Source organism: Cucurbita moschata, unplaced genomic scaffold (assembly GCF_002738365.1).
Source record: "Cucurbita moschata cultivar Rifu unplaced genomic scaffold, Cmos_1.0 Cmo_Scf00030, whole genome shotgun sequence".
Classification (NCBI taxonomy): domain Eukaryota; kingdom Viridiplantae; phylum Streptophyta; class Magnoliopsida; order Cucurbitales; family Cucurbitaceae; genus Cucurbita; species Cucurbita moschata.
The window spans coordinates 1,084,253-1,107,384 of NW_019268546.1; the positions used below are offsets into that span (position 1 = coordinate 1,084,253).

Here is a 23,132-nt window from a genome sequence, read left to right on the forward strand (position 1 = left end):
AAATTAAGAGAATGTTATCATAAGTTTATATAAATAAATAATATTTTTTTAGTTCTCGTAATTATTTATGAATTAATTAACTTCAAATAATTAATTATTTATTTTTATGAAGTCAATTTACTAAAATAATTTTAACGCATTAAACTCCGATTTAATTTTCAATGCCTTAAATTTGAGGTGGTTGAGTTTATTTATTAGACAATTATTTTAATAAAGTCATAGAAATTTTAAATATAAATAATTAATATGATAATCAAATTGATATATTAAGTATAATTAATTAATTTCACTACTTCCCACCTAAAGTACATCTTTTCAATTTATTGTCATCTTTCCTAGCCTTAAGGAGGCTCATTCTAAAAAAATTTAAAATATTAATAAAATTTTTGAAAGTTTAATTTTTTAAATACTTTTTTAAAAAATTAAGAATATTAATTTGAAACATTTTCAATATTAGGCAAGAATATTTCAAAGGTTTATTATTATTATTGTTATTGGTACAGAATATAATTAAAACTCTTAAAATTCAAGCATATAAAATTTAAAAAATATAATTTATGGCATAAATAAATAAATAAATAAATATACCATTTGCTTTTGTCATTTACCACTAAAGAAAAAATAAATAAAATAAAAATAAAAAAACTTTATTGTGGTTGAATTTTAAGAAAAGGAAAGTAGAGGCATTTTAACGTGATTTGATTTTTTCTCTTCCGTTTCAACTCTCCCTTCTATTCATTTCAAACCATTTTTCTGTCTCCCTCTCTACAATTCTTAGTTCATACCAATGAAAACTCTGCCACAAATCTTCTGCTCAAGATCATGGCGTTCCTCCGACAACAACCATCCTACCTTCAGAACCACCGGGGTTCTTATCTTCTCCTTCTTCCTCCTCCTCGGCTTATTCGTGCGTATCGGATGGGTTAAACCGGTTTGTTCTCAATCAAACTATGCTCTAACTTGGTTGATTTATTCCAATAATTCAAATATTTTTATACCTATTCTCTTCTAAATCTAACCAAAATGGACTTACTCTTTTATTAAATTTCATTGTTATTATTGTTGTTATTTCTGTCCGCAGCCCATATATTGGAGGGGGAAAGGGATGGCAGAGCACAGGTCAAATCTTTACCGTCCATCTAATGCCACTTGCCCGCCGCACTTCCGTTGGATCCATGAAGATCTACGCCCATGGAGAAACAAGGGGATCACTAAGAAAATGGTGGATGGGGCCCGCAAAACGGCCAATTTCAAGGTGATAATCGTGGACGGGCGGGTGTATGTGGAGAAATATAAAGGCTCAATCCAGACCAGAGATCTGTTCACCATGTGGGGGATTTTGCAACTTGCGAGATGGTACCCTGGGAAATTGCCAGATCTTGAACTCATGTTTGACTGTGATGATCGCCCAGTCGTCCGATCTAAAGACTTTAGTGGTCCATTGGCGGACCCACCTCCATTGTTCCGCTACTGCTCTGATGACTCCAGCTTGGATATTGTTTTCCCTGATTGGTCCTTCTGGGGTTGGTAATTATTTCTTTTTTCCACTAACTTTCTTTTTAATTTAGTTTCCTCCCAAATTTGAGTAAATAAATAATTGAATGAGAATAATTCTGAATATATGACGGTTAAAAAATAGTTACTATTGGGTTAAAATGTTTGACTATTCTTGAAGGGCGGAGATAAACATAAAGCCATGGAGGAAGGTATTGGAGGACATAAAGGAAGGGAACAAAAGAACCAAATGGAAGGAGAGGGTGCCCTTTGCTTACTGGAAGGGTAACCCACATGTTGATCCCTCTAGGGGAGACCTTCTCAAATGCAATCTCACCCAACACCAAAATTGGGACACTCTTTTATACGCTCAGGTAATTTCCTATTTCTATTTTCATTTTATATAACCAATTTCGTTTATGTTGTACCCTAATTTTGTTTGAAGGATTGGGATAAAGAGTCGAAAGAAGGGTACAAGCAATCAAATTTGGAAGATCAATGTACGCACAGGTACAAGATTTACATAGAAGGATGGGCGTGGTCGGTGAGCGAGAAGTACATAATGTCATGCGACTCAATGACGTTGTATGTGAAGCCAAGGTTCTTTGATTTCTTCGTTAGGGGAATGCTTCCTTTGCAGCACTTTTGGCCCATTAATGATCGATCCAAATGTTGTTCTCTCAAATTTGGTGTCGAATGGGGTAACAATCACACGAATCAGGTATTCGAACTCGAACGTAGAATTTTAATTTACGACCAAAACAAAATGAGCTCTATCAAAATTTAATTACAGGCACAAGCAATAGGAGAGGAAGGGAGCAAGTACTTGCATGAGAATCTAAAGATGGAATTAGTGTATGATTACATGTTTCATTTACTCAACGAGTACAGCAAGCTTCTCAAATTTCGGCCGTCGGTTCCTGGCGGTGCGGTGGAGCTTAGGCCTGAGACGATGATCGCCGCCGCAAATGGGTTGCATAAGAAATTTATGGAAGATTCGTTGGAGAAGTCTCGGAGCAAGTTTGAGCCGTGCAATTTGGCGCCTAATGATCCAACGGTCCTGAGGGAGTTTGAAGACAAGAAATTAAATGCCCTTAAGAAAGTTGAAAATTGGGAAAAGGAATATTGGGAAAATGAGAGGAAGGGAAATTAAAATAAATAATATGTATTTACATTACTATTATACTTTTTTAATGATACCAAAAGCAAAGAGGTGAGGACGTCGATCGGATACTACGTATAATCATATATAAATAAACATGATAGTCTTGAATTCGATACCATAACATATAGCACTCTAATTAGAAAATTTTATGAACAGGAAACGACTACAAAAAGTGTCAAAACTACTACATGGATCAAGTATTCTAACTCGAGCAGACCTATGGATGCATTTTGTGAAGAATCACGTACTTTCAACAACTCACGACGGAACACTGTCAAGAAAAGGAGTGATGGCAGCCTACTGCATAATGAATAAAATTCCTATGAATATGGAGAAATTGCTCGTCAATAGCATCCAAGAGCCAAGTGGAAGGACCAACGAAAAGTTTGTATTGCAGATGTTGATATCAGAGAAAATGAGCCCACACAAGAAGTATACAATCACATAATTCATTTGACTTCTATTTGAATAAGACATCTCTACTTATAGATCATATAGTCAGCGTGCCTTGGTTCCATCTTCTACGCTAAAATATACCCTCTTTTGGCTTCTTTCATCAAGCTTTTTGATATATGGTGTTGCAATCTTAGCATGTTTTGTACAACCAAAGACTCTTAGATGCTCGAAGTGAAGTGTCGTATTGAACCATGTTTCGTAGGGGGTATGAGTATCCATAACTTTTATCGGTAAACAAACCGCATGTTGTATTGTCTCACCCTAGAAAATCGTCAGGACTTGGATAATCTTGAGTAAACTTCTAGTAGTGTTCATTATGATGTGGTTTCTTCGCTTAACCAAGCCGTTTTGTTGTGGAGTGTACGATGCGGTGAGTTGACGCTCGATACCTTCCTCTTTGCAAAACTTTGAGAAGTTCTGGGATAAGGACTCGTCATCTCGATTAGTGTGCAAGATTTTCAGTTTGTGATCAGACCCATTTTCATCCAAGTCCTTTGAACTTCTTGAACGCACATAATGTCTCTCTTTTTTCTCTAAGCATGTACGCTCACATCCAACGACTATAATCGTCGTTGTCATAAACCAACAAGTAGCTTGTGATCAGACCTGTTCTCTTGGAGTGATAGTGACAATCATACCTAGTAAACCGTTTCCAAAAACAAACAAGTAGACGTAAAATAAGTCACGACTGACAACCTTCCTTACTAAGAAACAAAATTATTGAAGAAAAATAGTCTTAAAAGACAAGTTTAGGATTATTATTTATTTATTTATTTATTTCTGCGTACAAAAAGCTAATTATTTCTTCTTCCCGTGTTTTTCCCCCTCATATATATATATATATATAATTTATTTTTACTTCTCCGAAGAGAAAATAATAGTAATGAATTTGGGATTGAAATAAATAAAAGTCTTATCCTTAACTTTTTTTTATAATTTAATTAAAAAAAATAGGCTTTAATGTTAAAATAAAAATTAAAAAACAAAATATTTCATATCTTAAAACAATTTTTCTTTAAGAAAAAAAAGCTTTTGAAAAGTATTATTTTTTAGTTTTCAAAATTTGAATTAGTTTACTTAGAGTAATAACGTAAACAGGCAAAAAAAAAAAAAAAAAAAAAAAAAAAAAAAAATCAAATTATTTTTAAATAAGACATATATTAATTATTTTTATTTTTACTTTACTCTTTCCATTTAAATTTAAATTTTATTATTATTACTATTTGAAGTTCATGCAACGTTGTTACGAACAAATAGATGATTTAAAGACCGACCGAATCCCTTATTTAAAAGTTATCGAACTTTTAACATTACAAAAGAAAAAAAAATCTCCATGTGTGTTACGAGGGGCATGAAAGGGACCATTGAAGTCAACGTTGGTAGACTGACTTATATTATTATTTTATTAATTTGTGAAAATCACAGTTTATTAATTTCTTAAGCTTGACAGGGAAAGAAAAAATAAAATGACAATATTACCCCTGAATTCTCATACAATCCGTACTGTCCACCACATGTCTTGAAGGCTAAATTCGACCATTTGCAGTGTTAAAAGACATTTCCAAATTCCTATCCTTAAGTATTATTGAGAATACTCAGATTAATTTTAGAATTTTAATCGCTCATAAATATTTATTTTAAAATTCTGTCTATCATTATTTATAACTACCAAAGACTAGTTTGAAGATTATTTAATACAAAGGCCAATAATTTAATTAAAAAAATAATTATCAAAAAATAAATATTGGTAGTGTCGATCCAAAAATAAGGCTGCTTTATAAAATAATTTATCCCCACTTGAGATGTCCAGTATATAAATAAATTTAAAAAAAAAAGAAAAAAAAAAGCAGACTTTTGGGGGAGCCAATAGGGATTAATTGAGGGTATTTTTTTAAAAAAGAATTTGTTAATGAAACAAAAGTATTGCCATCAAAACGTGATGTCGTCCCCTCATTACATTGCGAAATTTAAAGCCCCCAACCCATTCATTTCCTCTCTGTGTGTAAGCGATGAAGCGCTGTGTGGATAGATTCGTGCACCAAATCTTGTGCTGTGATTCCTATTCCTCCGACGCTCAACCCCCCAGATGGCGATGCTGCTCGCTCGCCCACAAGCCCACCTTCAAGACGCTCGCCTTTGTCTTCTGCGTCTTCCTCGTCGGCTTCTACCTCCGGCTGCAATGGATCAAAGCGGTATGTTCTAATCCTTCTGCCCTTTTCTTCATCGATATCAACGTTGCCTTTCCTTCCGACCTTTTTTTTTTTTTTAATTAATTAATTAATTTTGTATTAATTTAATATTTATTTTTTTGGCAGCCAACATACTGGTGGGAGAAAGGGATTGGAAATGAAGACTATAAGTCAAATTTGAGCGGCGTAAATCAATACCGTCCATCGGATGCTACGTGTCCGCCTTACTTCCGTTGGATTCATGAAGATCTACGGCATTGGAGAGAGACGGGTATTACAAGAGAAATGTTGGAGCGGGCCCGGAAAACGGCTCATTTCAGAGTAGTAATCCTGGAGGGGCGGGTGTATGTTGAGAAATATATGAATGCATTTCAGACCAGAGATGTGTTCACATTATGGGGGATTTTGCAGCTTGTTAGATGGCATCCTGGGAAATTGCCGGATCTTGAACTCATGTTCAATTGTGATGATCTCCCAGTGGTCCGATTAAATGACTTTTGGGGCCAATGGTCGGTCCTACCTCCTCTCTTCGGTTATTGCTCGGATGAGTCCAGTTTGGATATTGCCTTTCCTGATTGGTCCTTTTGGGGATGGTAAGTATTCTTTTTCCCACTTTATTTATTAATTTCATAGATTAGGAAATCCGGGAAAGGATATTTGATTTAGAGTAGGAGCGTTTCTTATTTGGTCGAGTTTTGAAAGGCTTGTGGACGTGTGTTAAAGGGTGGAACTAAACATAAAGCCATGGAGAAAGATATTGGAGGACATAAGAGAAGGGAACAAAAGAACAAAATGGGAGGACAGGGTGCCCTTTGCATACTGGAAAGGGAACCCAGAGGTGCACCGCTCCAGGAAAGACCTTCTCAAATGCAATCTCACACAGCACCACAACTGGGGCACTCTCGTGTATGCTCAGGTCATTCCCTCCCTCTTCGTTTCTTTTTTTGCATTATCTATAAATAATTAAATCAAAGTTTAGGGTATATTTTCAAATTTTCAAATTTAAAGGGAAATTGTGAAATGAACTAAATTTGGATGTAAATTGTTGTTCAAAAAATTATTTTGTTTCAAGGATTGGAGTAAAGAATCCAGACAAGGGTTCAAGCAATCAAAACTAGAAGACCAATGCACACACAGGTGCCTCATTCATTCTCTTTTCAACAACAATTAATTAAATTAATTTTAGATTCAATTAATGTTTTCACTCTTTTATTTTTAGTATTGAGAATAAAAAAATATTTCTTTCCCATGTGCTTTCAAACATTAGCCCATGTTCTCATCTATTTATTATTCATTAAATATATATATGTTAGATGTCAAATTTTAACTATATAATTTATTTGTTTTTGGTTGAGTTCTAATGATCTTTCCTTGTTTAAGGTATTTTAAATATTGTTCGTTTTGGCTCGTTACATATTATCGTCAGTCTCATGATTTTAAAATATGTCTACTGGGGAAATGTTTCATTCTCCTCCCCAACTAATGTGAGATCTCACTATTCATCCTCTTGAGGCCCAGCATCCTCGCTAGCATACCCCCCCAATGTCTGACTCTAATATCATTAGTAACAACTTGAGGCCACTGCTAGTAGATATCATCAGTAATAACCTGATGTCCGGCTCTAATAACAACCTGAGGCCACTTGTTAAAAGAAAAAAATAGAATACAAGAAATAGTATTATGATCGTATACGTAATAGTATTTTCTATCCTAATTATGTTTGCCCAGTCTTTAGTAGCGTTGACAAAGGAGAACAACCCCTCTTATTGACCGATGGAGAATTTATTGTCCTATCCTTTATGTTGCGATTGTTGTCATAGAAAAAGAGTTTGTTTAATGGTTGGTCTATATTTGAACGGATCGCATTATTGGTATTGAAATACAATAATAACTATGAATAAACAGGTACAAGATATATATAGAAGGACGAGCGTGGTCGGTAAGTGAGAAATACATAATATCATGCGACTCAATGACGCTGTATGTGAAGCCAAAGTATTTTGATTTCTTCATAAGAGGAATGGTTCCTTTGGAACACTTTTGGCCTATCAACGACCAATCCAAATGTCATTCTCTCAAATTTGCCGTCGAATGGGGTAACAATCACACAAATCAGGTAGTCCTCATTTTTTTTTTTTTCTGAATAAAATTGTGACACCCGAGTAAAAGAGTGGTTCATTACTGAATCAACCGAAAATTAAACCAAATTTAATTTAATTTCAGGCACAAGCAATAGGAGAAGAAGGGAGCAAGTACTTTCAAGAGAATCTAAAGATGGAATTTGTCTATGATTACATGTTCCACTTACTCAACGAATACAGTAAGCTTTTAACATTCCGGCCGACGGTGCCAGCCGGCGCGGTGGAGCTGAAGCTGGAGACGATGATCGGCAGCGCTGTGGGGTTGACGAAGAAATTTATGGAGGATTCAATGGAGAAGTCTCCGAGCAAGTCAGGGCCGTGCGATTTGCCGCCTCATGATCCAACGGTCCAGAGGGAGTTTCAGAATAAGACGTTGAATGCTCTGAAGCAAGTAGATATTTGGGAAAAGGAATATTGGAAAACTCAAAGGAAGGGGAAATGGATTTGGGATTAATTTGCTTTTGGTGAAATAAACCCTAATTTATTTGATGAAAAGTTGTTTTTATTTCTTAAAGGAAGGGTAAATATTTATAAAATCATCTAATATTAAATGTATTTATTCCATTTCGTCTATTATAAATTTTTTTCTCAATTAATTTCGATCAAATAATGATGTAATATATTGCTTTTGAGATCCGTCGCTGTTAGATGTCTTTGTTCTCACGTGTTCTAACATCTATTTAGCTCAGTTGAAGTATGATTGAGGATTTTTTTTTTCTCATCATTTATGTTCGGTTTATCGTTCTCCAATCAATTTAACTTGGGTTTTATGAATTGTAAGATTTATACATATAGTAGTTACAATAGTTGGTGAGATGTTGGAACTCAGTTTGAGTCGAGCAATTAAGGCCTAAAGAAGAAATAATGGTATATTTTGAACAATTTTAGATAAAGTTGAAACTTGTCGAGCTCGCAAATAGGGTAAAGTGAATATACTGTTGGATGCTATAAACTATGCCGAAGACAATATATAGTAATATATGTTATTATGCAGGTACAGAATTTTAATGTTGATGATGCAAATATGTGATTCATGTCATAACACGATCATGACGATATTTTACGAGTTGTCTTATGCATTCTTATTCTAAGGAGGTGGCAATATGTAGCACCAAAACCCTAACGTGTCACCACAAATAATCCATGAGCCTAACAAGCTACCCAAAGTTTCACAATGAATGAACCCTTGACGTCAGACCAAGTAAGTGGCTAACAAAAAAATACACAAAACCAACATGATTCCGAAAGAGGCATAAAAAAGGGCAAAGATGTAAATGGTCTACTTGAACATAGACCAATCTCGAGAGAGATCAACTCGACCATAAGGTTGACCCTAAGTGCTCTAGTAAGCCATAAGGCCAACCTCGAAGGAGTTGACACACCTAGAAACTACTCTCCAAGCGGTTGGTGTTGGTGATAACAGAAAACTGAAGTGAGATTGAGAGGAGTGATTTGAATGATGGAGAGGGAGGTCCTTTTATAGGGGATTCCCGGAGTTGGTTGAGAGTTTTGTGGATGAAATTGAATTCACCTCCTCCTTCTCCTCCGTAGTAACTAATTCAAACTCTATTATTAGCTTCAACACCCTCCCTTAAACTGAATTCTGCGGAAATCAGTTTAGGACTTCACTTCATCTTCTTGATATACATCTTGGATTCTCAGTTTAGGACTTCACTTCATCTTCTTGATATACATCTTGGATTCTGCACATCCCCATCTTTCTTCTAAGCTTCTCGAACAATGGTTGTTTCAAGGGCTTTGTGAATAGGTCTGCGATTTGTTCATCACTTTGGCAAAAGTTGAGTTCAATAATGCCTTCTTTACACAAATCACGCAAGAAATGAAATCGAACATCGATGTGCTTGCTCCTTCCATGCAACACAGGATTTTTAGACAACTTAATAGTTGACATATTATCACAATATATAACCGTCGTACCTGGTTGCTTCTGATTAAAAATTTCAAGCATTTTTCTTAACCAAATTGCTTGGCACGAGCATGCTGCTGCTGCCACAAATTCTGCTTCTGTAGTTGAGAGTGTTACAATAGGTTGCTTCTTTGAAGACCAGCAAATAGCTCCTGAACTCATCATGAAAATACTTCCTGAAGTACTTTTACGATCGTCTATATCACCTGCATAGTCGCTATCTGTATAGCCAACCATCTTCGGATCATCTCCTTTCTTGTAGAATACCCCCAAATCAAAGGTTCCTCTCACACAACGAAGTATCCTTCTTGCTGCATTGAGATGTTTTTCCAGTGGATGCTCCATGTAACGACTTATCATACTAACCGCATACATGATGTCTGGTCTTGTTGAAGTGAGGTACATCAAACTTCCCACAATTTGTTTGAAGTACCTATTATCAACCTCTCGCCCGTCAATATCCTTGTGCAACTTTAAACCCAATTCTGATGGAGTTCCAAATATGCGCTCATCTAATTTAAATTTTTCAAGTAATTCTTGAGCATACTTCTTCTGACAGATAAAGTTACCTGCGGGAGTTTGAGTAACTTCTACTCCAAGAAAATATCTCATCAAGCCAAGATCTGTCATTTCAAATTCCTTCATCATGCTCTTCTTAAAAATAATGATAAGCAAATAATGATAATGTTACCTCCCTTTTCAGTTTTCACATACAGCGTATGTTCATACGGGCATTTAGTGAATCCCATCTTTTCAAAATGAGAATCAATGCGACTGTACCATGCCCTCGGAGCTTGATTCAAACCGTACAAAGCTTTCTTCAACTTGTATACTTGTTCCTCTTTGCCTTTTTGAACAAAACCTTCTGGTTGCTCCACATATACTTCTTCTTGAAGCTCTCCATGTAAGAAGGCCGATTTCACATCAAGTTGATAAATAGGCCAAGATTTCTGTGCTGCAATAGAAATTATGAGCCTGATAGTGTCTTGACGTGTCACTGGTGCAAATACCTCCTTATAATCAATTTCATTCTTTTGCTTGTATCCTTTTGCAACAAGTCGCGCCTTGTACTTATCCACCTCACCGTTTTCATTCAACTTGGTTTTGAAAACCCATTTTACTCCGATTGTTTTCTGCCCTCTAGGAAGATCAGTGAGCTCCCAAGTCTTGTTCTTCTCTATGGATTTGATTTCACTGTCCATAGCTTCCTTCCATTTCTTCTCCTTTACTGCTTCTTCATAGACAATTGGATCACTATCCATAAAGAATGCAAAACAACCACTATCACTTGATTCATAGTCCATCTCATAACAATCATCCAGTTTGGTCTCTTTCTTGTTCTTGGATGTCTTTGATTATGATCATGATCTTCTTCTACTGGCTCTTCTTGTTGAGCTTGTGATGAGCTCTCTCCATGCTCATAGTGAGGCTGAATAGGGGCTTCAGTTTGTTCTTCTTCAAGATCTACAGAAATCTGCTGATTCACAGTGATCTTTTCTTCCCATGTCCAAGTCTTCTTTTCGTCAAAGACTACATCACGACTTACCACCACCTTCTTTGTCAAAGGATCGTAGAGCTTGTACGCCTTAGAGGTCTCGCTTACTCCAAGGAATACACACTTCAAACTCTTGTCCTCAAGTTTCTTCCTTTTCTCATCAGGAACGTGTGCATATGCTATGCACCCAAAGATTCTAAAGTGGTCTACTGCAGGTTTTCTTCCACTCCATGCTTCTTGTGGAGNAGTCATATCTCTAACAGAAAAAGTAGGGCTCCGGTTGAGAATGTGAACGGACCACACAATAGCTTCTGGCCAGAATTCCTTCGGGACTTCTCCTTTATTTAGTAAACTTCGAACCATGTTGAGAATGGTTCTGTTTTTTCTTTCGGCCACACCATTTTGTTGTGGTGTATATGCTGTTGTTAACTGCCTCCGTATGCCCTTCTCTTCACAAAATTGAATAAACTCTTTCGAGCAAAATTCTCCACCTCTATCAGTTCTTAAAGCCTTGACTCTTCTTCCAGTTTCCATCTTCATAGTAGCTCAAATTTTTTTGAAGCAATCAAAGGCTTCTGATTTGGCGTGCAAGAAATAAGTCCATGTTTTTTGACTAAAATCATCGATGAGGGTCATGAAATATTTCTTGTTATCATTTGATGCTGAAGAGATGGGACCACATATGTCCGAATGAATCAACTCCAAAATTGCTTGAGCTCTTCTTGATTTTCCGGATGGAAAAGAGTTTCTTTCATGTTTTGCTACTACACAGCTCTCGCAAATTCCCGTTGGTGGAGTAATATCTGGCAACCCAGTTACCATCTTCTTTGAGGACAACGTCTTTGATTCTTTGAAGTGTAGATGACCATACCTAAAATGCCAAAGCCATGTGGTATCTTCTTTCTTCACCATCAAACTTTTGGCAACGATATTTAACGTCAACGGATATAGACGGTTGGTGGTCATCTTCATCTTAGCAATCGATCCTCTTTTGGAGTCATAAATTTCACATTCATCATTTTGGAATGTGATCACATACCCCTTTTCTTGTAACTGACCGATACTAAATAAGTTGGCTTTCAGATCAGGGATGTAGAATACATTAGAAATAGACTCTACAAAGTCATTTCTAGTCTTGATATCTACGGTTCCTTTCCCCATCACTTGGAGAGTTGAATTGTTGCCAAGAGAAACCGTAGTATGAAAATTTTCATCTAGAGTTGAGAAGAATTCCTTACAACATGTCATATGATTGCTGCATCCAGAGTCTACGACCCATACACCTTGATCTGCAACCTTCATAGCATGGAATGACATTAATAATGTTTCTTCTTCTCTTCTCTCCACAAAATTGGATTGATCTCTTTTCTCCTTTTGGAGCTTGGTATAGCATTCATTTTTGTAATGTTCAAGGCGTCCACATCTGTAACATTCCACCTTAGACTTGTCAAAGTGTCTCTTGCCTTTGTTGTCATAATCGTTTCTGACTAAATCTGCTGACCTGCCAACATCTCCACTTCTTTTTCGACTACCTCTCCCACGACCTCTGCCTCTTCTTTGCCCTCTACCTCTAGAGCTTGAAGTTTCATTTGGTGTGGATATCTTTAAGGCTGTCATCTCCTCTATTGCACTTGTACGATTGAGCCTCTGCTCATGTACTAACAGGGAGCTTTGGAGTTCATCTATTTGCATCTCTTCAACATTGTTTGCTTCTTCGATAGAACATACAATGTAATCGAACTTTGGAGTTAGTGATCGCAAAATCTTTTCTATGACCGCAACCTCCGTGATTGAACCACCATGCATCCTCATTTTACTTGCAAGACTTATAACCTTGCCAATATAATCATTCACCGTTTCTCCCTTTTGCATTTGGAGAATTTCAAAGTCTCTTCTGACGGCTTGTAGTTGAACACGTTTTACTCTCGTTGAGCCTTGATACTTCCTCCTCATAGAATCTCAAATTTCCTTGGATGTCTCTTATGAAGCATTGTTTCCAAGATAGTCCTATCAATGGACTAAAATAAATAGTTCTTGACCTTCAGGTCCTTCAACTTCGATGCTGCCAACAGTTGCTGTTGACCAGCTGAGAGTACCTCGCCTTCATTTGGCTCTTCATAACCCGTTTCCACCATATCAAAGAACTCCTTTGATCTGAGAAAATTTTCCATCAACATCGCCTAATGATCATAGTGACCATCGAACCTCGGGAGGGCGGGCTGAACGTAGCTCTCAACTTGTTTTTCTGCTGCCATTTTTTGCTGCTGCAAGATGGCTCTGATACCAGTTGTTGGTGACAACAGAAAACTAGAGTGAGATTGAGAGGAGGAGTGATTTGAATGATGGGGAGGGAGGTCCTTTTATAGGGGGATTCCCGGAGTTGGTTGAGAGTTTTGTGGATGAAATTGAATTCACCTCCTCTTTCTCTTCCGTAGTAACTAATTCAAACTCTATTATTAGCTTCAACAGTTAGATCAACCTTAAAGTCGACCCTCAAAGGATTGGATCAGTTTTAAAGTCAACTCGAGGGGCTAGATAGGCCTTAAAACCTAAGGGGATCAAATCAGAACTGTATCATTCATGAATTAAAATAGCAACTTTTAACTCTTAATAATCCTATCATCAAAATCGCTCTCATTCATATATGACGTCAATTCATTTATATACGTCTCATTTACTCGTGTGTCACTTGCTCAGCTTCCATGTTGGTTCATTTTTTATCTTATTAAAAATAAAAATTTAAATAAATGATTCGAACAACTCGAATCAATCCAACTCAACAAATTTAAGATTGAGTTGAGTTAGGTTACATTCATTATTTAACCAGAATTGTTTAGTTGATAAATTTACAACTCAAACAATTGAATTAGGTTTAAAAAAAAATTCTCGAACTCGACTCACAAACCATCCTACCAAACATCGTAATCTCACATTGTTGTCGGGTCGGGAGAAAAAGAATATGATTAAGCATTGGAGAATGGTGCGAGTAGTTGGCGTGAGAAAAAAGAAAAGGTCTACGACCCTACCAATGCATTAAAATAGTTTGGTAAAAAAACTACAAATTAAACCCTAAATTAAATACATATTTTTAGTCAACTCTTAACCAAAAACTTTGCCGATAGCCATTAGAACCTGATTTTGGCTTTAAATCACTATTTAAACCCATCCTCTCTTTATCCGATTCTTAGTTGTGCTGAATCCAAAGCTAGAACATATGAAGCGTTGCCCCGATAAGCGTCTCTCCGATATACTTTGCTATGATTCTTCTTCTGCCCTTCAAGCCTCGAGATGGCGATGGCGTTCGTCTAAGAAGAAATCCACCTTCAAAATCATGGCATCTCTCTTCTTCTTCTTCTTCATTGGCATCTCCGTTCGTCTCAAATGGTCGACTAAATTGGTATGTCTTCTTACAATCATCAACCTATCATTTTGTAAAATAATTATCATTTTAATTTTAAATTCACATTTTCTAAATATCTTGGGTTAATTCTATGTATATGTCAATTCTCTATAATGCTCATACCATTATCAAATTTATTAAAACCAACAAATTAAAAGGTAAGACATAGAAATTAAAAAATTATATTGGTTTGTATTTTTCTTAAATTGAAGAATCCGCCGGAAATGGAATTATTTGGGTTTTTGAAATTAGTATTAAAATATAAAGACAATGACTTGCAACCGAAAAGAATTAAAGCTTATACACGTTCGGTTGAATTTGATTAGAAGAATGTTTTGGACTTATGTCTAGTTGGTTGGGTTAGTGTCTCGAGCAACTCAAACACAGTTCATAACCTGACCCAACTCAAAAATATTTAACCCAACCTAAATTTATGATTTAAATGGATGGAGCTCGGTTATACTATGAACCCTCTTAAGAATAAATAATTAATATAATATTTATTAATTATTTTCAAAGGCAATACATGCGGACCGTCCACGGAACGCCACATGCCCGCAGCACTTCCGTTGGATTCACGAAGATCTACGGCCATGGAGAGAGACGGGGATAACAAGAGAAATGGTGGAGGGGGCCCGCAGGACGGCCCATTTCCGGTTAGTAATCATGGACGGGCGAGTGTACGTGGAGAAATATAGAGGCTCAATCCAGACCAGAGATCTGTTCACAATGTGGGGGCTTTTGCAGCTTGTGAGATGGTACCCTGGTAAACTGCCAGATCTTGAACTAATGTTTGACTGTGATGATCGCCCAGTCGTCCAATCTAAAGACTTTCTAGATCCAAAGGCGGGCCCACCTCCGTTGTTCCGATACTGCTCCGATGAGTCCAGCTTGGACATTGTTTTTCCCGATTGGTCCTTTTGGGGATGGTAATTATTTTCTTTTTTTTAATTGAGACCACGTTTAAATGACAGTGATCCGACCCCTATTGTTTGACTATTTTTTAAGGGGTGAAATAAACATAAAGCCATGGAGAAAGGTACTGGAGGACATAAAGGAAGGGAACAAACGAACCAAATGGAAGGAGAGGGTGCCCTTTGCTTATTGGAAGGGTAACCCACATGTTGATCCCTCTAGGAGAGACCTTCTCAAATGCAATCTCACCCAACACCAAAATTGGGACACTCTTTTATATGCTCAGGTAATTTCCTATTTCTATTTTCATTTTATATAATTAATTTCATTTACGTTCATCTCGTGATTTTGTTTGAAGGATTGGGATAAAGAGTCGAAAGAAGGGTACAAGCAATCAAATTTGGAAGATCAATGTACGCACAAGTACAAGATTTACATTGAAGGATGGGCGTGGTCGGTGAGCGAGAAGTACATATTGTCGTGCGATTCAATGACGTTGTATGTGAAGCCAAGGTTCTTTGATTTCTTCGTTAGGGGAATGCTTCCTTTACAGCACTTTTGGCCTATTAATGATGGATCCAAATGTTCTTCTCTCAAATTTGGTGTCGAATGGGGTAACAATCACACGAATCAGGTATTTGAACGTAGAATTTTAATTTACGACCAAAACAAAATGAGCTCTATCAAAATTTAATTGCAGGCAGAAGCAATAGGAGAGGAGGGGAGCAAGTACTTGCAAGAGAATGTTAAGATGGAATTAGTGTATGATTACATGTTCCACTTACTCAACGAGTACAGCAAGCTTCTCAAATTTCGGCCGTCGGTTCCTGCCGGTGCGGTGGAGCTTAGGCCTGAGACGCTGATCGGCGCCGCCGAAGGGTTGCATAAGAAATTTATGGAAGATTCACTGGAGACGTCTCCCAACAAATCAGAACCGTGCGATTTGCCGCCTCATGATCCAACGGTTCTGAAGGAGTTCCAGAATAAGAAATTAAATGCCCTAAAGCAAGTTGAAGCTTGGGAAAAGGATTATTGGGAAAATCAGAGGAAGGGAAATTAGAATTATAATTAATTTTGATAATTATGAAAAGACGTTTTATTATTTTGAAAAAAAAATAGTTTTATATAAGACGTTTCTATTAAATCCATACATAAATTTTGAGTTATTTTTCACTTTATTTTTATTTTAAGTTTCAAAATATTTTATTTTTGCCATTTAATTTTTATTTGATTCTTTTATATATATATATATATATACGAGGATCTTACGGCTTTCATTCCTATGTTTATCATAATGCTCTCGGACAAGGGATATCGTCCAATGCATGAACATACATAATAATGTATGAGGTCCCAATATTTTTCTATTTTTCAACTCTGTAAAATCCTAAAATCTAAGGATAAAAATATAACCTTTAGAAATCTTAAAACTAAATGAAAACTAAACTTGAAAGTCAAAAACTAAAAATGTAATATTTTGAAATATAGGACTATGACTCAAAACTTAAGAATTAGTAGGGTATTATTAAAGGCTTATCGTTACGATTGTACTTTTTCAAACGTGTGGTGGTGTGATCTTGACATGCTCATTACAAGCCTTGAGGGAAACTCAAACCCCATATTCATTTTTGATCTTGTTTTGTGGTTCGTTGTACCTTAGGCAAGATTTGTCACAGGTGGTGTCGTAATCTTGACACGCTCATGTCTTGACATCATCCCAAGTCACGGGGTGTCATCGACCATCATATCTCACTTGGTCATGCCATCGAGAACAGGCCCACATATCGTTCATAATCTCGAGACATCCTGAACATCCATCCATCCATCTGGGTTTAATCGAGGCATTGGGCCTCCTGTACCCATGTCGTGTCATTTATAGATATCATACTAGATAGCTGGTGCAAAATCTAACATCTGACACTTGGGTTAAGGAGCAATACTGACACACCCGTATTGCTCGGTATTGTCCTTGAAAGCTCCATTTAAAAGGAAGTCACTTAAGATACTTGTCTCAAAATGTTCGCTCTCACTATGACACACATGTGCCACATGATAGCTCGCTTAGACCACATGGCCTACTGGTGGTGGAGAGCTTATACCATGCCTCTCTCTATAGTACATTTAGAGGCATTTAAAATTGGCGGGTGTAAACATAATTTTTGAAGAATGAACATATGATGTCATGAAGCGTTCGTCCGTTTCCGATTGACCCCAAATCTAGCAAGCTTTCATATTTCATTTGGCCTTACCCGACTCTTCAACAAGCCTATTTTTGACACTCTTGTCTACTCGTTGCCCTTATCTTGCTTGTGTCCCATCTTCTCTTGAATGCCCACTCTATGTGGTGAGTTAGATGATAAACCGTTCTCTTTGGTCGTATCATGACACTCGTCTAAGCTCTCGCATGGTCGTATGGACGCCACTTGAGAGTTACCGCTTTACTTGTAGCAACTTGAGGGTCACAACCTACTCTCTTCGTAGTTAGTTAAGTTGTGACACGTATAATTGATGTTTAAATTGTTTTGAGCTAAGTTCTTATTATTAAAATTAAAAATAGGATACATTTTAATTTGACATATACAACACACTAATGAGTTGACCACAAATTGGTTGTTGTTGTAGTACAAAATTGGTTCATTAAAATATTAATATGTGGTCGGATGTGTTACTTCATTACTCTACTCGGTCAACACTACTCTACATTTTACTTCACACGTGTACTTTTAAACTATTTGACTCTCTAAAAATGGTCAACGCATCCATAATAAAAATAAGGTGAAGAAAAAAAAAATGGCAGAGATTGACGACATTTTTTTAGGCTAATAAAAAAATTAACAATTCCATTATCCTTTTGGCATTTATTAAGATCAATTATTCAACTAGGAAAAAAGTTAATAAATAATATGAATATCAAAATTAAAAATGAATGGAATTATTAGATATTTTAAACAATAAAAACACTAAATTTAAATATATTAAGCTACAAATTTAATTTTCATAATTTCAAAAGGTTATAATTTAATTATAATAATAAAAAAATAATAAATTGTTTTTTTAGACCAATTTAATGCTTATTCTAGGAATTTTCATCCCAAATGGGGTGGGTCCCAGAAAACGAATGTCCCTGCCATTTAGTATCAATTTAAATAATTGGAAAAGAAAAAAAGAAAATTGAAATGATTTTTATAAGGTAAGAAATAAAATGAGGAGAGAGAGTAACGGCGTTACTTTTGCGCAATTTACCCAATGGTTAATCGCCACGTTGTTTTATTTTTCCAAAATAAAAAAAAATTTAAAAAGGAAAACAATATTCGTGTTTCAGGAAGAAAACAACTGCGTGCGACTGCTGACCACTCAACTCCTTTTCATACCTCTCTTTCTCTCTCAAACTTTCCTCCTCTCTAGGTGAAGTTGAAGTTCATTTTCATCTTCTTTAACTTTTTTGCTTTAATTTTTTGCATTAATCTTTTCTGAAACCTCCATTAAAATTCGCCAGAGAAACCCTCTTTCTCTTAAACAGGGCAGGTACGTTGTTTGGTCTTCAATGATTTTGTAACTTCTCTTTTTGTCCGCAGATCCTGTGGTTTTCTTTCTAATTGCTTGGAATAATTTCTCGGAAATGAAGCTGGTTTAGTTCTATGTCTAGATTGTGATGATTTTTTGTGAAATTTGTTCTTTCCCTGCCTGTGAAAATGGTTCTTGTTTCTGGGGCGAATCGGATGATTCGGACGTTGATTTGGGCTGTGGAATCTGGATTTGAGTTGGGGAGGGATATTGTCGGCTATGTGTTTGTTAAAATTCGTGGAAATTTTAGACAATGCTTGGTTTGTGTTGAGGAAATTAAGGGGTTTATGGTTGAAGAAGGGGGAATTTCTATGCTTATATTCTTGATTCGTTTAGGCTTGAAGTAATCTTTTGCTGTGTAGAATTTTTCATTTCTCTTTATCATGATTCTGTATATCCTTTTCATTTGATTGTTTAGTTCACTCTGGAATCTAAATTAATTCGATCGCTTTATTCCTTTTTTTTAGGCCTTTATTCTCATTTTAGATCAAAGTGGGTTTGCTTTCTTTCGATCATTTCTAATTTTGGAAGTTCAGTGAATAGAGAAAGAAATGGTTAGCTGATAAACACTAAGTTTGATGTAATAATGATGCAAATAATCCTTTCATTTCCAGGTGATTTCTGCATTTAACTGTGTGGAGTTCATCAGTTCTTGGATAGTTGTTTGGTAGAAGTTCAATGGGTAACCTCAAGCTAGGAGTTGATGTAGTGGGTGCTCATGATCTTATGCCAAAAGATGGGCAGGGCTCAGTCAGTGCTTTTGTAGAGCTTCACTTCAATAATCAAAGAGTCTGTACCACGACTAAGGAGAAGGATCTCAATCCTGTTTGGAACGAGAGCTTCTACTTCAACGTATCGGATCCGAAAAGTCTGCCTACCCTAGCTCTTGAGGCCTTTATCTTTTCGAATCCGAAAGCCAGCATCAACTCCAAGCCCTCCTTTCTAGGAAAAGTTCGTCTTACTGGGTCCTCGTTCGTCCCTTACGCCGAGGCTGCTGTTTTTCACTATCCTCTGGAGAAACGAGGCATTTTCTCACGAATCAAAGGAGAGCTTGGCCTTAAGGTCTATGTAACTGATGATCCTTCTATTAAGCTTTCAAATTTACTTCCCGCTGTTGATTCTTCTGTGGAAAAGGATCCTCCTCCTGTTCCAATCACATCTGAACACCAATCAGCAGTAAGAAGAGTTCCAAAGTTCATAGCGAGTCTATTTTCTACTGACAAAACCGAATCGAGACAGACATTCCATCACCTTCCGAATGCGAAGCAGCCTCAGCACGAGCACCAGCATCATACTGTATCACCAGTTAGTGCGCCATCTGTGATTGATGGAAAATATGGTATGACTTCTGAGCTAATGGCTGCAAATGCTGGTCACATGTACCCTGGATCATCATTTCCATATGATGATTATTCAGTTAGAGAGACGAGTCCTTACCTCGGCGGTGGGATGATTGGTCGTTTTGCTCTTGGAGACAGACCTACAAGCACCTATGACCTTGTAGAAAAGATTCATTATCTTTTCGTTCGAGTTGTGAAAGCCCGTGATCTTCCTACCAAGGATTTAACGGGAGGCTTGGATCCTTATGTTCAAGTGAAACTTGGGAACTTCAAGGGAACAACTAAGCATTATGAGAAAAATTCAAGTCCTGAATGGAATGAGGTATTTGCCTTCGCAAGGATGGATGTGCAATCAACAGTGCTGGAAGTTTCTCTTAAAGACAAAGATACGTTAAAAGATGATTGTGTTGGACGTTTGTACATTGATCTTCATGAAGTTCCTACTCGAGTTCCACCGGATAGTCCATTGGCTCCAGAATGGTATCGTCTTGAAGACAAGAATAGATCAAAGAAAAAGGGAGAATTAATGCTTGCTGTATGGTATGGCACACAAGCTGACGAGGCTTTTCCAGATGCCTGGCATTCAGATGCTCTCTCTCCCGATGGCACTTCGGTTATCCCAGTGCATACTCGCTCAAAAGTTTATCAATCACCGAGATTGTGGTATGTCCGAGTCAATGTTGTTGAAGCTCAAGATTTGGTTTTACAAGAAAAGTCACGTTTCCCTGATGCTTATGTGAGGGTTCAAATTGGCAGCCAAATTTTAAGAACAAAAGCCGTGCAAACTCGAACAATGAATGCCTTGTGGAATGAAGATCTTATGTTTGTTGCAGCTGAACCCTTTGATGATCATTTGATCCTTTCGGTTGAAGACCATGTTGGCCCCAACAAAGATGAAACGCTAGGGAGAGTTGTTATTCCACTGATTTCTGTCGAAAGGCGTGCTGATGCTCGACCAATCCAAAGCCGATGGTACAATCTTATGAAGTCTGAGTCAGATGCCGTGGAAGAAGGGGAGGGAAAGAAAGAAAAGGATAGGTTCCATAGTAGAATCCATCTTCGCATTTGCCTGGAGGGTGGATATCATGTGCTGGATGAGTCAACTCAATATAGTAGTGACCTTAGACCCTCATTGAAGCCACTTTGGAAGCCACCAATTGGGATATTGGAGCTTGGCATCCTGGGCGCTGATGGGCTTCACCCAATGAAAACTAGGAACGGAAAGGGTACAACTGATGCATTTTGTGTAGCAAAGTATGGCCAGAAATGGGTCCGAACTCGAACAATAATCAACAACTTGAGTCCAAAGTACAATGAGCAGTACCATTGGGAGGTTTTTGATCCTGCCACAGTTCTAACCGTGTGTCTTTTTGATAATGGTCATATTGGTGAATCCAACAATAACAAAGACATGAAAATTGGGAAGATTCGAATCCGTATTTCGACTCTCGAAACTGGTCGCATATACACACATGTTTATCCATTACTTGTTCTTCAGCCTTCTGGTGTCAAGAAGATGGGTGAACTGCACCTTGCCCTGCGATTTATATGTCCATCGGTAGCAAATTTGATGTTTATGTACTCAAAACCCCCATTGCCAAAAATGCATTACATAAGGCCATTGTCTGTGGTTCAGCAGGAAGCGCTGCGACATCACGCAGTTAACATAATAGCAGCTCGACTTAGCCGAGCAGAACCTGCCCTTGGAAAAGAGGTAGTTGAGTACATGTCTGATGTAAACTCCCATCTTTGGAGCATGAGGAGAAGCAAGGCTAACTTCTTCAGGATCGTATCGGTTTTTTCGGGACTATTCATGATCGGAAAATGGTTTGGAGAAGTGTGCATGTGGAAAAACCCCATTACTACAGGACTTGTTCATCTTCTGTTTGTGATGCTAGTTTGTTATCCAGAGCTGATCTTCCCCACAATTTTCCTCTACATGTGTCTTGTAGGAATTTGGAACTGGCGGTACCGCGCTCGGAACCCTCCACACATGGACACAAAAATCTCTTATGCAGAGGCAGTGAGCCCCGATGAGCTCGACGAAGAATTCGACTCGTTTCCAACGAGTAAAAACGCAGACATAGTCCGAATGAGGTATGATCGGATGAGAAGTTTAGCAGGCAGAATCCAGTCGGTGGTCGGGGACGTAGCTACTCAAGGGGAGCGAATTCAGGCGCTGTTAAACTGGCGAGATCCTCGTGCAACAACCATATACATAATATTCTGCTTCATTGCTGCTCTAGTGTTTTATGTAACGCCTTTTCAGATGCTATCCCTTGTGACCGGTTTCTATGTGATGAGGCATCCCAGGTTCAGGAACAGAATGCCATCGGCGCCAATGAACTTCTTCCGCAGGTTGCCTGCAAGGACGGATAGTATGTTGTAATGTGATCTGCTGCAGTGATGATGTCTTGATAATCATTATGTTGTGTTCTTCTTCATTTGGGTTGTGCTACGTTCTGTATGGAGTTTTGATGGTAAATAATGACTTAATAGTTTGACTTAAAATGCATATGAGGATTCAATCAACAAGAAGTTGGCACGTGGATTTGCAGGAGTTTAATGAATTCTAATATTTATTTGGAAAGAATTCTAGAGAATATGTGTAATTTATTTCTTTTTAAAAATATTTTATGAAATTTGGTATGTATATAAAGAGATAAAAGGAAAAAGAAACAAAAAGAAAGGAGAGAATTTTTTTATAAAAAAAAAAAAGTTAAAAATTCGAACATCTTTTTGTTTGCTAAATATTACAAATTAGGAAGTTATTAATGAAAAAAAATTATTTAATAATAATTTTCATAATGTAAGTTATATATTTATTAATATATCAAAGGAATATATTCATATCTCGCCCAAGCCTGACTTTTGAAAATGAAGTAAGAAGTCATGAAATAATATAATCAACATTAACATATTATGTTTTAAGTATTAAAATACCCTTGTCGTCCGCTATATTTAGTTTTAACCAAGGAGACTCGGGTTCGATTCCCGGCAACAGAACTCTCTTTCTTTATGTAGGGGATTTTTTATTCACGATTTA

At 37.0% G+C, this 23,132-nt stretch overlaps 4 protein-coding genes across 6 annotated transcripts; all 4 read left to right on the top strand.

Annotated features, from left to right (window-relative positions):
• Positions 1-708: 708 nt before the first annotated feature.
• LOC111464429 (O-glucosyltransferase rumi homolog) lies at positions 709-2,727 on the top strand. The gene is made up of 5 exons (XM_023108630.1): positions 709-931; positions 1,082-1,527; positions 1,676-1,868; positions 1,940-2,215; positions 2,288-2,727. The coding sequence occupies exons 1-5, from the start codon at positions 788-790 to the stop codon at positions 2,645-2,647; spliced, it is 1,419 nt and encodes a 472-aa protein (XP_022964398.1). The 5' UTR covers positions 709-787; the 3' UTR covers positions 2,648-2,727.
• A 2,327-nt stretch (positions 2,728-5,054) lies between these two features.
• On the top strand, positions 5,055-7,950 carry LOC111464427 (O-glucosyltransferase rumi homolog). Its single transcript, XM_023108628.1, has 6 exons — positions 5,055-5,307; positions 5,431-5,897; positions 6,028-6,220; positions 6,377-6,441; positions 7,210-7,420; positions 7,528-7,950. The coding sequence occupies exons 1-6, from the start codon at positions 5,125-5,127 to the stop codon at positions 7,897-7,899; spliced, it is 1,491 nt and encodes a 496-aa protein (XP_022964396.1). The 5' UTR covers positions 5,055-5,124; the 3' UTR covers positions 7,900-7,950.
• A 5,924-nt stretch (positions 7,951-13,874) lies between these two features.
• LOC111464428 (protein O-glucosyltransferase 1-like) lies at positions 13,875-16,348 on the top strand. The gene is made up of 5 exons (XM_023108629.1): positions 13,875-14,264; positions 14,787-15,196; positions 15,276-15,468; positions 15,541-15,816; positions 15,883-16,348. The coding sequence occupies exons 1-5, from the start codon at positions 14,082-14,084 to the stop codon at positions 16,240-16,242; spliced, it is 1,422 nt and encodes a 473-aa protein (XP_022964397.1). The 5' UTR covers positions 13,875-14,081; the 3' UTR covers positions 16,243-16,348.
• Positions 16,349-18,523: 2,175 nt separating this feature from the next.
• LOC111464282 (FT-interacting protein 1-like) lies at positions 18,524-22,637 on the top strand. 3 transcript variants are annotated; one of them, XM_023108420.1, is made up of 2 exons: positions 18,524-18,707; positions 19,361-22,637. In XM_023108420.1, exon 2 carries the CDS (start codon positions 19,425-19,427, stop codon positions 22,473-22,475), a length of 3,051 nt encoding a protein of 1,016 aa, XP_022964188.1. In that variant the 5' UTR covers positions 18,524-18,707; positions 19,361-19,424; the 3' UTR covers positions 22,476-22,637. The 3 variants fall into 3 exon arrangements, with proteins under 3 accessions (XP_022964188.1, XP_022964185.1, XP_022964186.1); XM_023108417.1 differs by having other exon boundaries at positions 18,524-18,680; positions 19,358-22,637; XM_023108418.1 differs by lacking the exon at positions 18,524-18,707 and adding an exon at positions 18,715-18,810.
• Positions 22,638-23,132: the final 495 nt, after the last annotated feature.

Bases quoted from the DNA above. Each gene is read 5' to 3' on its own strand.
- LOC111464429 (XM_023108630.1), top strand. From the start codon at position 788: ATGAAAACTCTGCCACAAATCTTCTGCTCAAGATCATGGCGTTCCTCC. The intron at 1,528-1,675 runs GTAATTATTTCT...CTATTCTTGAAG, and splicing joins GATTGGTCCTTCTGGGGTTG to GGCGGAGATAAACATAAAGC. The intron at 1,869-1,939 runs GTAATTTCCTAT...TTTTGTTTGAAG, and splicing joins ACACTCTTTTATACGCTCAG to GATTGGGATAAAGAGTCGAA.
- LOC111464427 (XM_023108628.1), top strand. From the start codon at position 5,125: ATGAAGCGCTGTGTGGATAGATTCGTGCACCAAATCTTGTGCTGTGAT. The intron at 5,308-5,430 runs GTATGTTCTAAT...TTTTTTTGGCAG, and splicing joins GGCTGCAATGGATCAAAGCG to CCAACATACTGGTGGGAGAA. The intron at 6,221-6,376 runs GTCATTCCCTCC...TTTTGTTTCAAG, and splicing joins GCACTCTCGTGTATGCTCAG to GATTGGAGTAAAGAATCCAG.
- LOC111464428 (XM_023108629.1), top strand. From the start codon at position 14,082: ATGAAGCGTTGCCCCGATAAGCGTCTCTCCGATATACTTTGCTATGAT. The intron at 15,197-15,275 runs GTAATTATTTTC...CTATTTTTTAAG, and splicing joins GATTGGTCCTTTTGGGGATG to GGGTGAAATAAACATAAAGC. The intron at 15,469-15,540 runs GTAATTTCCTAT...TTTTGTTTGAAG, and splicing joins ACACTCTTTTATATGCTCAG to GATTGGGATAAAGAGTCGAA.
- LOC111464282 (XM_023108420.1), top strand. From the start codon at position 19,425: ATGGGTAACCTCAAGCTAGGAGTTGATGTAGTGGGTGCTCATGATCTT.